This window comes from Adiantum capillus-veneris, chromosome 3, assembly GCF_014529385.1.
Source record: "Adiantum capillus-veneris isolate H3 chromosome 3, ASM1452938v2, whole genome shotgun sequence".
In the NCBI taxonomy this organism is placed as follows: Eukaryota; Viridiplantae; Streptophyta; class Polypodiopsida; order Polypodiales; family Pteridaceae; genus Adiantum; species Adiantum capillus-veneris.
Genome location: NC_140933.1, coordinates 143426367 through 143441078, shown reverse-complemented (window position 1 = coordinate 143441078; position 14712 = coordinate 143426367). Strand labels below are relative to the sequence as shown.

At 43.9% G+C, this 14712-nt stretch overlaps 1 protein-coding gene across 1 annotated transcript in view; it reads left to right on the top strand.

Moving 5' to 3' along the window:
* Positions 1 to 14477, top strand: part of LOC147461842 (phosphatidylglycerophosphate phosphatase PTPMT1-like) — a 37605-nt gene extending 23128 nt beyond the window's left edge. The window contains exons 2-6 of the mRNA XM_086509314.1: positions 12570 to 12692; positions 12855 to 12948; positions 13029 to 13111; positions 13196 to 13285; positions 13761 to 14477. Of these exons, the coding sequence (XP_086365440.1) occupies positions 12570 to 12692; positions 12855 to 12948; positions 13029 to 13111; positions 13196 to 13285; positions 13761 to 14234 (864 nt within the window). The 3' untranslated portion in view covers positions 14235 to 14477. The remainder of the gene's footprint in view (positions 1 to 12569; positions 12693 to 12854; positions 12949 to 13028; positions 13112 to 13195; positions 13286 to 13760) is intronic.
* The last annotated feature ends 235 nt before the right edge of the window (positions 14478 to 14712 follow it).

Below are 14712 nucleotides of genomic sequence, written 5' to 3'. Positions count from 1 at the left end.
CTGAACCCTGATCATGCTGTAGCTTGTCCATGGACACAGGGTTGGATGTGTCACGTGACATGCTGAGACGATGTGTCTCAAAAAGTGTATATCGAGCAAGAAAAATTCACTCTTTTTGGCATTGATAACTAATTTGTGATCACGCAATGCTTGAAAGACCTGTAGCAGATGGTGTCTGTGTTCTGCTTCATCCTTGGAGAAGACTATAATGTCATCAAAGAAAGAGCTGACAAAAGATCGATACTCTCGAAAATCCTATCCATCATTCGGTTGAAAGTAGCTGGAGCATTGGTCCGGCCAAATGACATCATCAAAAATTCATACAAACCAAAACTTGTCTGAAAGGCAGTCTTGTAGACATCTCTCGGAGTGATTCTGATCTGATGATATCCGCTTTTCAAATCAATCCTGCTAAAACAAGAGGATCTCTGTAGTCGGTCAAGAATATCATCGATCCTTGGAATTGGAAATCTATATTTGATAGTGATTTTATTGAGAGCTTTGTAATCAATGCGCTCTCCGGTGTTGTTGGTATTAAAGAAAGACGGAGCTTGGAGAATGTAGTAGGGTGAAGTACTTGGTTGGATAAGACCCTTTGCCAGGAGGTCTTTCACTTGGTTCATGATCTCTTCATTCTAGGCTCGGCTAACATGGTAAGGTGGCCGGTTCGGTGGTGTGCTTCTAGGAATCAAATCAATAGTATGATCCTCAGGTTGAGATGGAGACAACTCGCTTGGCAGGCCCTCAGAGAAACAATCAGCATGTGTGGAGAAAATCGTGGCGTTCTTTGTCAAGTTGAGACATGTTCTTTCTGTGTTCATCATTTAACTCTTTCAAATAGATCGAGTAAAGAAAGAGACTGGATTTCATTAATTTGAAATGGTCGAAGCCGATACATTAGGGACAAACTTGCCCTTCAATTTTACATCTAGTACAATTTTTCGGCCGTTTTCATTCGTCAAGGTTGCTTTCTTAGCCCGATTGTCAACCACGGCGTTGTTCTTATGGTACCAAGGGACTCCTAGGAGGACGTCAAACCCTTCGAAAAGCATGATGTAAAAGTCCTCGTGCCCTAAATACCCTTGACAATGCAAACGAAGTTTGCCAATGACAGGCGTAATGGCTATGTCCCGTTCGTGCGTCGCTAGAATTGCCTCTGCTGGAGGTCCCATCCTGTCGGGTGTAATCTCGAGCCACGCCGCTGATTCAGGTGAAATGAAGTTGGCCTTGGCTCCTCCTTCAAAGAAAATAAGAGCTTTTTGATCTTTCACTTTGCCCCAAGCTCGACGAAGTTGTGTACTTTCATCTATCTAGCTTGGGTCAATATCCATGCAATCTGGTACCAGTCCTGCTTTCATCTTGCCTTTTCTGCCACCCTCCTCTGCTGCTCTAGAACTCTCGCCTGTCTTCAGTTTGTCCTTGCTGTGCCTTTTTGGGGCACTTTGCGAAGATATGCCCTTGTTCCCCGCAACCAAAACACTTCCCCTCTTTGAGATAGTTAGCCCTTTCTCGAAGAGTCAGTCGGGATCGTGTATCCTTCTTTTCTTGGGAACTCTTTTTCTTTCTACTTTCATTGCTGGAGTTCTGTTTGGTCCTCTGAGTCAAGAACTCATCAGTGGGGTAAGTCAAATTTCCCGAATGTATTGAGAAATCTTGTTTTGCATGACCCATTAATTCTTGGATAGAATTTGACTTTTGTTCAAGGCAGTAATCGCGGATTTGTGTAGGGAGTCCGCAGTAAAACTGCTCAATTTGTTCCTTAAAGGTGACCTTCTTAAATGAAGAGGTTGGTAGAAAAGAGTCTTTAAACCTCTCGCAATAAGCGTCCAAAGAATCTCCCTTGGTTCCAAGCACATCCCGTTTGTACTCCTGGGTCAGCCAAGAAGAAATAAAGAGCCTTTTGAATTTCAACCACTTGATTAGAGCTTCTTTCCTCAGAAGAAGAGTGGACCACCATGTTCGAGCATTTCCCTTGAGAAAAGATGCAGCCCTCCTGATCTTGGAGTGCTCTGAGTAGTGCCACCTAGAGAAGGCTATGTCAAACTGTTGGATGAAGGCCAAAGCCCTCGGAGCATCTCGAGATCCAGAAAAGGATTCAAATTTTATCGATTGTCCACCTTTAAATTCTTTTGTTTTCTTGCTCTCGTCTTCGAGGAAGTCATATTGGTTGGCTGTGTAGAAGTGCTTCTTCTTTGCATAAAACATATGGCCATCCGAGTTTGAACTGTCAGAGGATGACTGCTCTATAGAGCTATTAGAAATTGGTTAGAATCTTAGTTTCTTTTCCTTTTTCTTGCTCTTTCCGAAGCTTTGCTTTTTGCTTTGCTTTTTGCCCTTTCTGTCCGCTCGAGTCAGAAGAGCTAGAAGAACTGTCAGAAGAAGAGGAAGAAGAAGAATTGGGTAGTCCTTCAAAGCGTACACGCTTCTTCTGCTTTCTTGCAGATGCAAAAGAAGATTGACGGCCCAAATAACCAGGGTAGTCAATCCCCTTCTTGCACTTTTTCAAAAAATTTTTTGATTTATTTTTCGTGTCTAAGAGCTGACTGATCTAAGTCTGAATCACCTCTTGCAATTCTTGTTCTGTAAACATCCTCAGAGAAGGAGGTTTCTTGATTGCCGATTAGATTGGTGGTTCGATGGCTTTCTGCCAATGAGTGTGCACTTCAGCGATGGATTGCTGCGACAAAAATTTTGCAAACTGAGGGTCTTTCGCAAACTAAATCATCTGCTTTGTGCACTCGTGAACCTGTTGTCGACTCTGCATTTCTTAAAGTTCATACTGAGTATGCCAAGGTGGCCCGCCCGGCCCCGTACTCTTTCTCTGTTAATTTGTTTAAATTTGCTGCGTGGTCTCCTCCTGCCTTGGCGGATGCAGAAGAAGTCGATTGATTCTTTTTGGAATCCATAACTTGGACACCCCAAGTCAAGATTATGCCGTGACACAACAAAGATTCACTTCAATTTTATTCACAGATCGCAAGAGAGTCGACACGGCTGGGCGTAGTTCCGTGCCAAGAGGTATTGGCCCCAAAGACTGGCGCCCCTTTCGGTATTTATTTTTCTAATAATCTTTGAGCAAAGTACAACCGAGCCCACGGGTGCTCGCTCTCAAACTTTGCGTCCGGATGCTCTGTAGAGTGAGCCCCTAAGGCCACTTATAAAGAGTTTACAAGGGATGCCAAAAGCAGAGCCCCAAAAGCTTCAAACTCAAAAGCAATAATCTCCAAAAGTCAATTGGTCTAAAAACTGCAACAAAAAGGCTGTCAACGTGATTTGCGAAAAATACGTACGCTCTGTAAGCGCAAAAAGCAAAAATCCGTACGTTGCTGCCACGTTAGCATGCGTGTGTGTGTCCGGGTGGCTATGCCATGTCACTAGTTTGTGACATTATTAATGCCGAAAAGAGCAAGTTTTTCTTGCCAAACATACATTTCTTGGGACACATCGTCTCAGTAGCAGAAGTACAGATGGACCTGGCAAAAATTGAGACTATCTGCGATTGGCTTGACTTGAAGAATGGTAATGAAGTTCGAAGCTTTTTGGGCTTGTGCTCTTATTATCGGCAGAGATAGCTTCACCTTTGCCCTTATTGACTCAGAAAGGAGTCCCTTTCTTGTGGGAACTGACAGAGGTGATTGCTTTTCAGACACCTAAGGAAAAAATGACTACTGGACCAATGTTGGCTTTGCCAGATTTGCAAAAGACGTTCGAAGTTTATCGTGTTGCTTGTGGTTGTAGTTTGGGAGCGGTCTTGATGCAAGAAGGCCATGTGATTGCTTATGAAAGCAGAATGTTTTCAAGGTCAAAATTAGTGGCATAGATCTATGAGAAAGAGCTTTTGGCAGTGATCCATGCTCTTATACAGTGGCGACACTATTTACTCGGAGCCGACTTCACAATTTTTACAGATCATCAGAGTCTTACGCTACTTCTTGTCACAGAAGCAACTTTCGAAAAAGCAGATGCGGTGGGCTAACATCTTGTCATAGTTTCACTTTCAGATTGTCCATGTTGAGGGGCATAAAAATTTAGTGGCAGATGCATTGTCCCGGAAGCCACTAACTATTCTTGGCTATTTCCGCGATTCATCACAGAAGCTTCGAGGATATGGTTGACTAGTTTCCCAGAGATCCTGACTTTGAGGACATTTTTACTCGGATACAAAATGGGGAGACAGCTCCATGGTATTCCATACGAGATGGCTACTTGATGAAGAAAACGATGTTATGTGTTACACAGTCTTTGAGGGAAAAGGTCTTGACAGAGTGCCATTGTCCACCTTTTACGGGTCACCGAGGCATTGACACCACCTTGAAGGGTGTGGAGCGTTACTTCTATTGGCTGAGATAAAAAAGGATGTGGACGACTTTGTTCGCAGTTGTTTTGTATGCCAAAATGTCAAGTTTGACAGGCATAAGGTAGAGGGATTACTCCAGCCTTTACCCATTTCCGCCTGCCCTTGGGAAAGTATTGCAAATGGATTTTATCTTTGATCTCCCGAAGACACAGAGTGGGCACAATGATATCTGGATTGTCATTGACAGATTTAGCAAGCAAGCTCACTTCATTCTAGTAAAGAAAACAGTCAAGCCGGACCATTTAGCGAGACTTTTTATTGGAGAGGATATTTTGGTTACATGGCATGCTTGAGACCATAGTCTCTGACAGAGATCCCCGATTCACGAGTTTGTTTTGGAAGGCTATTTGGATATAAGACACTGAAGTCTGTCTTTTCGAAGTTACGGCCCAAATATTATGGTCCTTTCAAAATTTTGAAGAAGTATTCTACTGTCAGTTACAGACTTGAACTTCCACCAGCATGGGGAAAAATTCATCCAACATTTCATATTCCTTGGCTAAAGAAATATATTCCAAGAGATTCAATTATTCCAGATGTCTCATCCTATGTACCAAAAATTGAAGAAGAGCACTTGATTTTAGTCCCAAAACTTATATTGGATGTTCGTCAGAAGGAGACAAGACGGAAGATTATTATAGAATTCCTAGTCAAGTGGATGGATCTTGAGAAATATGGCTCTACTTGGCAAACGGATGAAGCAATGCAACAATACCCTAACCTTTTACAAGAATTTTTGATAAACGCATGACTTTTATTTAATTCACGGGGTTTTATTTTAAATGGGAAGGAATGTCACGATTGTGACGTATTCTTTATCTTGGTATTACCTTCTTTACTTGATTCTTTTGCAGATAAGAAGATGCACTAGATCCGAGACCCTTGATTCCTTAAAGCATGCGTCTCTTCGCCTAAGAGCCGCACCTGTTTGGCGAATAGCCATGCCTCTACAGCGAATGGCTGCACCTTTACGCCAAAGGGTCATGACTCTACAACAGAGGGACACGAATATTGGCCTAGAGCCGTGTATTTTGACCTATGGTCATGTCTCTTGAGTTTCTATATAAGAACGCCCTTTTATGACATTTCAATCAATCAACATACATTCAATCTCTTGAGTCTTTGTCTCTAAGCGTGTCCTTCACACCCTTTCTCTGTGGACAATCTGCAGCAAAATGACCAGGTTGCTCGCATATAAAGATTTGTTCTCAGCCATTAAATCCTTATTCTCTTTGAATGACTTGTGCACAAGAGGCTCCCTTTTCTGTTTCTTTGCCGCTCCTCCAGACGTCTTGGCTGAGTCCTTAGCTTTCCCTGTCTACTCTGACCTCTGGGACGCTTTAGCAAAGGTTTCTTCGCTGAATTTTTCTTTTGCTGACCCCCTTTTACGTTGCCCTCAAACCCATTGTCCTCTCCCTCCAGCAAGGCATGGCCAGTGTTGGCAATTGCCATAAGCTGAGTAAGGGTGGCCACTTTGCTCTTTGTACAGTAGTTTCGCGAAGCCCTCTAGGCAGTCCTCAACAATACTTCTCAATCTGCTTTGTCAGTGGCACAAACCTGTAGGAGGTTACTGAGAGCAACGCTTTACAGAACCTCCTATTGTACTCCTCTAGGCTCTTGCAAGTAGCTGCAGTGGGTTGGTGCCAATTTGTCTCGACATCGGCTTCAAATTCGTTTGGCAGCCACACAAATCCAAACATTTCCTTGAAGTAAACCCATGTGGCGGGTGCCTGTCCTTGCATCAACAATGTCGTTCACCATGTACGCGCATTACCTCTCAAGAAAGTGGCAACTTTCCTGACTTTGGAGGCTTTTGTAAATTCCCCCCACATAGGCACTATCAAACTGTTGGAGAAAAGTGAGAGCCTTCGTCTTATCTTGAAATCCTCTGAAAGTATCAAACTTCACAGCTGCACCACCTTCTTTGTATGGTTTGGGCTTTTCGTGTGCTCCCAAATTTTCACAGGAAAGTGTTTGCACCATGGGCACTGTAATAGGGATCATCGGCGCCCCTTGGCCATTAACATTCTGACTCATTGTTGCCTGCTGGTTGGAAAACCAGCCATGCCAAAATTGCCCTGTGGCACCCCAAACTGATCGTGATTGCATTGAAACCCTTGTTGCATGCCAATATTACCATACATGGGGTTTGACATCATGCCTTGCATACCCCCAAAGACTGTTCCTGGCATGTATTGCTGGTTTCCAGGCGCATAACCAGCCATGCTTTGAAACACAGATCCACCCCGGAAATACCGAGGATGTATAGTGGTGGTGGAAGAACGTGTTGCATAGCTTGGAAACTGGTTCCCTGTCCATTTAATGCAACATTTAGACTCTTAAAGGTGGCTGGCTGAATTGGCAAAGCGTGTGCAATCGGCATCCTAACCACCTGTTCGTGGACAGAAGGAATTTGTCTTGGAGCCCCAATTGACTCCGCAACATGTGAGTGCTCCCTGAAACCGGCCTGTTCAATCCAAAAAGGGCGGTAGACTTTACTTCAAACCTTGATTTAGCTTTCACCCATTATTAGTCGTCTATTTTACCTGTACTTTCAAGACACAACAAAGGGGAGAGGGATACAGGCTGCTAGATTGCACCTGTATGAGTAGACGGACACCAGATTGGCCCCTAACTTAGGCGCCCCTTTCGGTATTTCTTTATTGTTCAAAAGAGGGAATAAACGCTGAGGTTCCCTACAAGCTGCCCCGCACAAACTCGGCTGAATTTCCACTGTTCCAGCCCGATTTCGGCAGCATAATTGTACTAGAACCCTTCACGGTCAGTATTCCCACGCATTAAATGACTTTCCCGACGCATACGGGCACTTTGCAAAATCTGGCGAGAATCTGCAGCACGCTGAATTCTCTGTTTTCAGCCCTGAAAATGCTCCAGATCACCTGTACAGCGGTCCCCTTGCGTCCCCGAACCTCCTGGGGGTATTAGGGTCCGTTTAGGGCCAAAACCCTAAACCTGCAAAAATACACAGCAGGCTGTAATTTACTGTTTTGGGCTCCGTTTCGCGTGCCGATCGCATCCGAGCGAGTCCTCGAGCTCCCGCACCTGTAGGGCTACTTGCCCTTTGAATCGGACGAGATTTCTGGCGTGAAACCTCTCCGAATTCACCTGTACCTGCGGGGGGATTAGCCGCTAGCTAATCGAGTACCTGTGCAAGAGGCTCTTGCCTCGGCAATCGCGCATGAACCCACACAACTGTACATTGGTCAAATGAAGAGCCCACTAGAGGGGCATAACATACTGCCAAAGGGGAGAGAGAGGGCAGTGCGTAGTGTGCAGGGCATCACTCCTGGCACCGCACTGTGCATAAGAGGGAAAGCAAGCACTCCATAGCTCTTAACCTGTGACAAAAACTGAAAATGAGGCTCTCCCCCTCCTAAATTCAGCGCCACTTCTTGTTGCATGAGGCAAGTGCACCAGAAGGTGCCACTTGGCACATTTATAAGCATTTTCCCGTTTCGGGGTTGCCGTCTAAAAATATCCCAACCGGTTGCCCAGTTGACTTCACGGCAGAGTAAGAAAATGTTCCCCTTGTCATTCCGGAGGTAATGACGTCAACACATTTTCAGGTCCCAAAATAGCAGTTCCCTAAATTTTAGGAGATGCTGCCATTGTATCTTTCTAGGTCATCCGACCCTCTTTGTACACTGCGGCCACATCCAAAACTGAAATGTAGCCTCTAAAGCAAAGGATTCCACTTTGGCTAGTCAATGACCCCACTTGGCTAACCATAGTCCTTGTCCAACCTTAGTGCTCTCTTGCCCTCAGGCCTGGACTCCCTCTGGACAGTTCCACACTAGCTATGCAATGCAGGGCAGTTAGATTTCCCGAGGGGTGTTTCCAAAAAGTGAAAGTAAATAGATAATAAGAAAGAAATCAACAAAAAGGATAGATAGTAGTCACACGCTGGTGACACTCCCTACCCTGCTGAGATGCACAAGGACCTGGGCTTGAATCTCAACGGGCTCTCTTGCATGAGAAAGTTACCTTGTCTGCTGTGATACTGGTGGCGCTTGCAAAAATTCCATAAACCTAGGATTCTGCACGAATGGAGAAAACACATTCACAGTAGCAACCAACTGTGTCCTAAAAGCATCCTCGTTTAGTTACCCAATCATAAACCCTTAACCTTGTGGAGAATTCACATCAACAAAAGGTACAAGTAGAGATGGCTGTGCGGCATGAACTCTTGCCAACCTCGAACACTGGAGGAGGAACAACCTTTTTGTCTTGTGAAGAGGACCCCTCTTACGTGTCATTCACTCTGTCGGCCATATTGTAATTCCAAGTCCCTGTGCTTTGTGTCCTCGCCAAAAACCAATCAAGGCTTACCTCTTAAGGAAAAAGTGATTCTGTCGTGGCAACGGAACCATGAAACCGACCCGTAGACTCGCTAGAGGGTGGTAAACTTTAGCTTTCACCCGATCTTTACTTTAACTTTACGACACAAAGCAACTTCACAAATAGACTTGTGATTGGAATTTAACACTTCAAAACAAGAACACGGCTTGGCAGCTAGAGTGCTTACAAGTAGAAAGAGGCCCCAAAGATTGGCGCCTCTTTCACCTAACTCTCACCAAGCTGTCGAAACCTGTCCATGGCTGTAATTGCAGACCCAATTTCGCCAGCATAACGGCGCAAAACCCTTGTAGGTCAAAAGTTCACGTGAAGGACACTTTCCCTTGCATTTTGGAAGCTTTCCGCTGAGTTGCAGGTCAATTTCAGCGTGCTGTAATTCCCTGTTTGTCACTACCGGGTGCCCAAATTGGCTTTCCTGAGGCTCCCCTAGTGATTTCTTGCAGTTTAGGTGCAAAACCTAAACCTGCAGAAAAACACAGCAGGCTGTAATTTCCTGTTTTGGATCATTTTGAATGGAGCAAACACGTGTCTCAGGTGCTCCCGCACGCAATGGGACGATACCCCTTTGAATCAGACGAGTTTTCACGTGAGAAAACTCTTTGATTTCGCAAACCTTCTCGATGGAACTGTGCGTACCTGCGGAGCGCAAAACGCGGAAATCCGTATTGCTGCCACGTTAGCATGTCAACGCAATTTACGGCAGTTTGTATAGCTGTCCACGTCACCAATCCGTTAGTACTGCCACGTCATCAGTTTGTGACACATTCAATTGCTTGAGCGAGTTCTAGAATATATGCTTTCTGCTGATGATGTTGTAGTCAATCCCCAACTGCAACAGTCTTCCACAATGAACTTACAGAGTTTAGCACTACAATTTTAAATCTTGCTGGGTAACTGACCAACGTAGAGCTACATGAAGGATATTCGAGTTGAGATCAAAGCTATGCTGATGAAGTTGTAGATTGCAAGAAATGTCTTGGCTCAGAAAGTCAGAATGTTGCTAAAAAACAATGCTACCAGCAGTAGAAGACCCAGAACCAGAATGAGCCTACGTGAGCAAGAGATGGTTTTGAAAAGTCTCTTTCATTCGGTTCAAATTTTCAGGAAGATGCTGTTGCAGGAAACTTTCTGAAAATTAGATTATCATGAATTTTCATTGAGTTTGTTCCTGATTTTCCTATTTTGCTGTATCCTTCGCCAATGAAGGATGAAGAATTGCCAAAGTTTTACCCTGCTCTCACTATGAGCGAGTTGATTAGTAGAAGTACTTAAAGATAGTAGACCAATTAAGAAAGTGGTATGAGCACAACAAAGCAGATTGGGTTCCATGGAAGAATGTTCTCAATGACACTGAATAGAGAGCAACTGTGTCTGAATTGAAGGAGGATTTGCATCGCTTCAGTGGGAGGATGAATCAGTCGATTGATTTGACTAACTAACGAAGCTTGCAAAATCTGTGAAAAGGAGCTGGCGAGGAAAGCAACATCAAAGCCACAATGCAAGGAGATGGTTGAGGTATTGTTCGAAGCAAGGATCAAGGAAATCAGCCATTACTAGAGGAATGGATTCACACAACATCAGTCTGTCATAAATTGGCCAAAGCTACTCACCAGAGGAAGGCGTACCTTGTATGATGCTGACACGAAAACGTGGAATGCTCTGACACCATATGAAATGGAGATGATGATTGATCGCAGGGAGCACCTGGAGTAGGAAGGTATCTTTCGGCTTATTTAGAAGGAGAATACTGACACCGATGCTCAAGGTACGGGTCAACCTCTGGCAATTCAGGCTCCACCTCAATGCATTCTGAAGGCCACAAGGAAGAAGGCTCTAGATAAGCGGAAACGATGACATTCTAGCGTGTCACAAATATGCAAGCCAGTGCACAAGAAGTATGGTGCACTAAGAGAAGGTTGAGATCAGTCGTAGAACAGCGAGATGGAAGGAACGTGGGTGGATTCAGACCACTCTTCGAAGGATATTAGTCATTTTCAGTAGCATACCTGAAATTTTGCAAACATTTCAAAATTCAAAAAAAGGGGGGAAGGAAATGTAGTGGGGAACAGACCCTAGTCGGGAATCAGAGCAGTAGTAGGAACTGGTAATTACCGAGTCTAGTTACCACGATAATTGTACAACGGTGAGTCAGTCAGAGGCTCAGTGCGATACTTATAAATAAGGCCCATTACATTAGTAGAAACTGGTAATTACTGAGTTCAGTTACCACGGTAATTGTACATCGGTGAGTGTGTCAGAGGCTCAGTCTGGTACCTATAAATAGGGCCCATTACTCATTTGGCGGGGGATTATTTTTGTCCCTAGTCATTCCTAATTCTACTCTACTTTGAGCATTACCTGGGTCTCATGGTTGTACTTGATACCAGTTGTACTCTCATTATATGAATATACATTCCAGTTCTAGTCTCAATCTCTTGCTTCTAGTCATTGTCTGATCATATATCTTAAGTCTACTTGTCTGATCTGATTTGACCAACTCTAACACTCCAACTTGGAATAGCTGTCAGAAGTGACCAGCTCATTCCATGAGGCTATGCTTGCTAATTGGAGTGGGAGACAGACTGTTTTACCTTCTCATTAGGGTTTGTGGGCCATTTTTTACTTTAACTCTAGAGACCCGATTGTTGTGTTGTAGCGGACTCTGGTGTTTGGCATTACACATAGTGGCCATCATGGTTATCGCATCAGATTGGTTTCTTAGAGTGAGGTGCTTGTTGATCAATGGTTAGATGCTCATTGGCAGCTTGTTCGGGTGGTGGGCTCTTTAGAGAGGTGCTGTTGTGTTGACTCTGTTTCCACTACAGAGGAGGCAGTGCTTTGGTGGTTGTGGACATGGTAAGGACAGCCTTTGGCTGAGCTGGGCTGGGATCTTGGTGAGTGGTAGTGGCCTTCTTATGAGTACACTGTCTCCCTTGGGAAGAGGATTATCTTGCGAACACGATGTCCGGCTCACCGTCTGCATCAGGCAGAGGTATGGAAGGATCAGCACATTTACTCCTTTTCTGCAACAATTTTGGTCATGCATTTGGACCCTCAGGATCAGCCGCAAGATATGTTATTTCATGTGGATGATTGCGCATGCAGGATTGCTTGTTGGCACTTGGGCTGTGATTACTGGTCATGATCCGACTTGCTAGAGATGTACTTTGCAGCCTTGAGTCTGTTTCTTGATTTGCCCATATGCTCAGCCATTGTGGAGGTCAGTTTGTTGTTTGTTGATCATTCATGATGGGCTTGTGACACGGGGAGCAATTGCATGGCTTTTGCAATTTTTGGGGTCACTCACCGGGCTCGCCGACAGATCCGGTCTTCATAATTAATTGGGATATAGACCGGGCACTCTACATATGATTCCAGATACAGGTCATCAGTTGGACCTCTACCAGCGGGATGGAGTTTTTCTACGATATGCAGCATCACTCTTTGGACCATGTGAAAGGCTAATTGTGCTCTCAGTATTTTCCTACATCCACTACTTTGACAGCTATTTGGATTGAGGTGCTACATATCTTCGCAGCCAGTGGGATACTTCAGTAGGCTCCACCAGGGCAGCGGAGAGTCGTAGTGGTCCTCTGGAAAAAGTGTATGAGCATATATTGGTATGCACTCTATACCTAGTATTGGGGATTAATGTTGTGCTACGAGGGGATGTCGTACTAGGAGGTTATTACTATGCATGGTACATTTTTGGTTGAATATGACCTTGAGCCTATCCCTGGATTTCTTTATGTATTCTTTCAATTGCATAAAACTGCTGTTGCGGTTGCGGTTGCGACTTTTGTTCCTGACGAGTTTGTCATTTTCTCTTGTACAGTTCCTCCTGCTAGGTGCAGTTCCTTTTCCTAAAGATGTTTACCGTTTGAAAAGTCTTGGAGTGGAGGCTGTCATCACCTTGAACGAATCGTATGAAACATTAGTTTCATCTTCTCTCTACAAGGTCTCTCTCTCTCTCTCTCTCTCTCTCTCTCTCTCTCTCTCACACACACACACACACACACACACACACACACACACACACACACAGCTCCAGCAGCAGCACAGATGCAATTAAAAAAGAAGACGTTCTGCCTTTCAACCAGAGTCAATCTATCATGTGCAGAGTCAAAAGATCAAGCACCTCGTGATCCCTACAAGAGACTATCTTTTTGCACCGTCTTTTGAGGATATAGAACGTGCTGTCGACTTCATTCATCGTAAGAATTATCTATCATCTAGTTTCTTGTAGGGTCCTTAAAGAAAGCTTGCGCCTTGCTAAGTACATGGTTGATGTTAGGGAATATTGAACGTGGCAAGGCTACATATGTGCATTGCAAAGCTGGGCGAGGTCGAAGTACGACCATTGTTCTTTGCTACTTGGTAGGAAGTGGATGGCTCATTCTGCAGGAGACTTTGTTTTGTTTGTGAAAAAGCTTGATTGATTTGTTTTCCTGTGGCTTACAGGTCAAGTACAGAGGAATGGCACCATTTGATGCATTCAATCATGTAAGATTAAAAAGACCACGCATCCAGCTGGCAGCATCTCAATGGAAGGTAGAATTTGTCCACCAACAGCTGGTGCCTTTTAAAAATTTTGTTTTATTTTTTATTTGGGACTCAATGATCTCTTCTAATTCTCCTTTTGTTATCATTGTCTGTGAGTATCTTTGTAAGGTAGCTGCCTGATCAGGGAGATTTCTTCTAATCTGCATTAAACATTATTCTAATATTGTTGGTGAAGATGTCGGAGTCTCTGGCTAAACCTATGCTTGATGGAGCTGATGATTTTCATGTCTTGTGTGTGTTTACCACGAGTCTAGAATTTCTACAGTTCTTCATAATTTGGGCTTTTGCTTAGATGCACCTGCCTTAATGTATCATCTGATGCACTTGGTAGTTTTGCATTCTCATTTTATATGTTTACTATCTTCTCACCTCTTATGTCAATAAACTCAAAGATTTCTGACTTAGAAGAGTGAGTTGTGGATCTATTGACAAGATCATAAGACACTAAATTACAATGATGCAGGCTGTGCTGAGGTATAGCGAGTATCAACTTAATCAAAGATGCACCAAATTGGCCCCCTTTATATTTGTACCACAGCATTGGCCAATATGCAAGAATCTACAAGATGGTGTGGGGGATCAGATCATGGCACCAAGCGAATATGATATAACCTTTTGTGGAGACTCACCTGTATTGGTCACTCTCTCGGACCTTGAAGGATACGAGGAGAGGAAAGAGTTGTGCAGTGACAATGAGTTTCAAGGTGAGCTGGGCTTAGTATATAAAGTGGGCATATTGACGGCAAAGAGTGTTATAGGAGTTGCAAAGGCATCGGCAACATTGGCAAGATTGTCTTACATATGGCTTGGCTACCAAACAGAGAACCAGACATTCAACATGACGCTTTCATGTGGCGCCCTATCGGATGTGAGAAGTCAGTCGGGTCAGCCCATGGTTTCCCTTCACATGTGCCAGCAAGGACTTGTAAAATGCTAGTGGGTTTATATGCATACAGCTCAAGGCAGTCGAGACATGTAATTGTGAAAATGAGATTTGTATATTCTGAAGGTTCTGTCCACTTTTGTTTTGCGCACCCTCTTCACAAATAAACTGAACGGGAAGTCCTTTCTGGTTTTTTCACGAACATGGAGGAAACATCGTGAATGGGATTGGTCATCCATGCTTCAATACTGCAGTTTGTAACTTTTTCTACAAAATATACATTCAGTTTGTAATGAATGCTGAATGGCTATTTTCAGTTCATTCTTTTAATGTGTGCTTAGTTAATCAGCTCAATACTTAGTTCATTTGCATTTGCACTTGTGCATTTTGGCCTACATAAGGTTGAAGTAAACTCTAGGGAGCAATTATATAAACTTTTTGGCCTACAGAAGGGCCAGCTAAAACTTGGAAGCAACTATGGACCATTGGATAAGCATGTTGACTGGTGCTACATGGCAAGTCAATGACATCC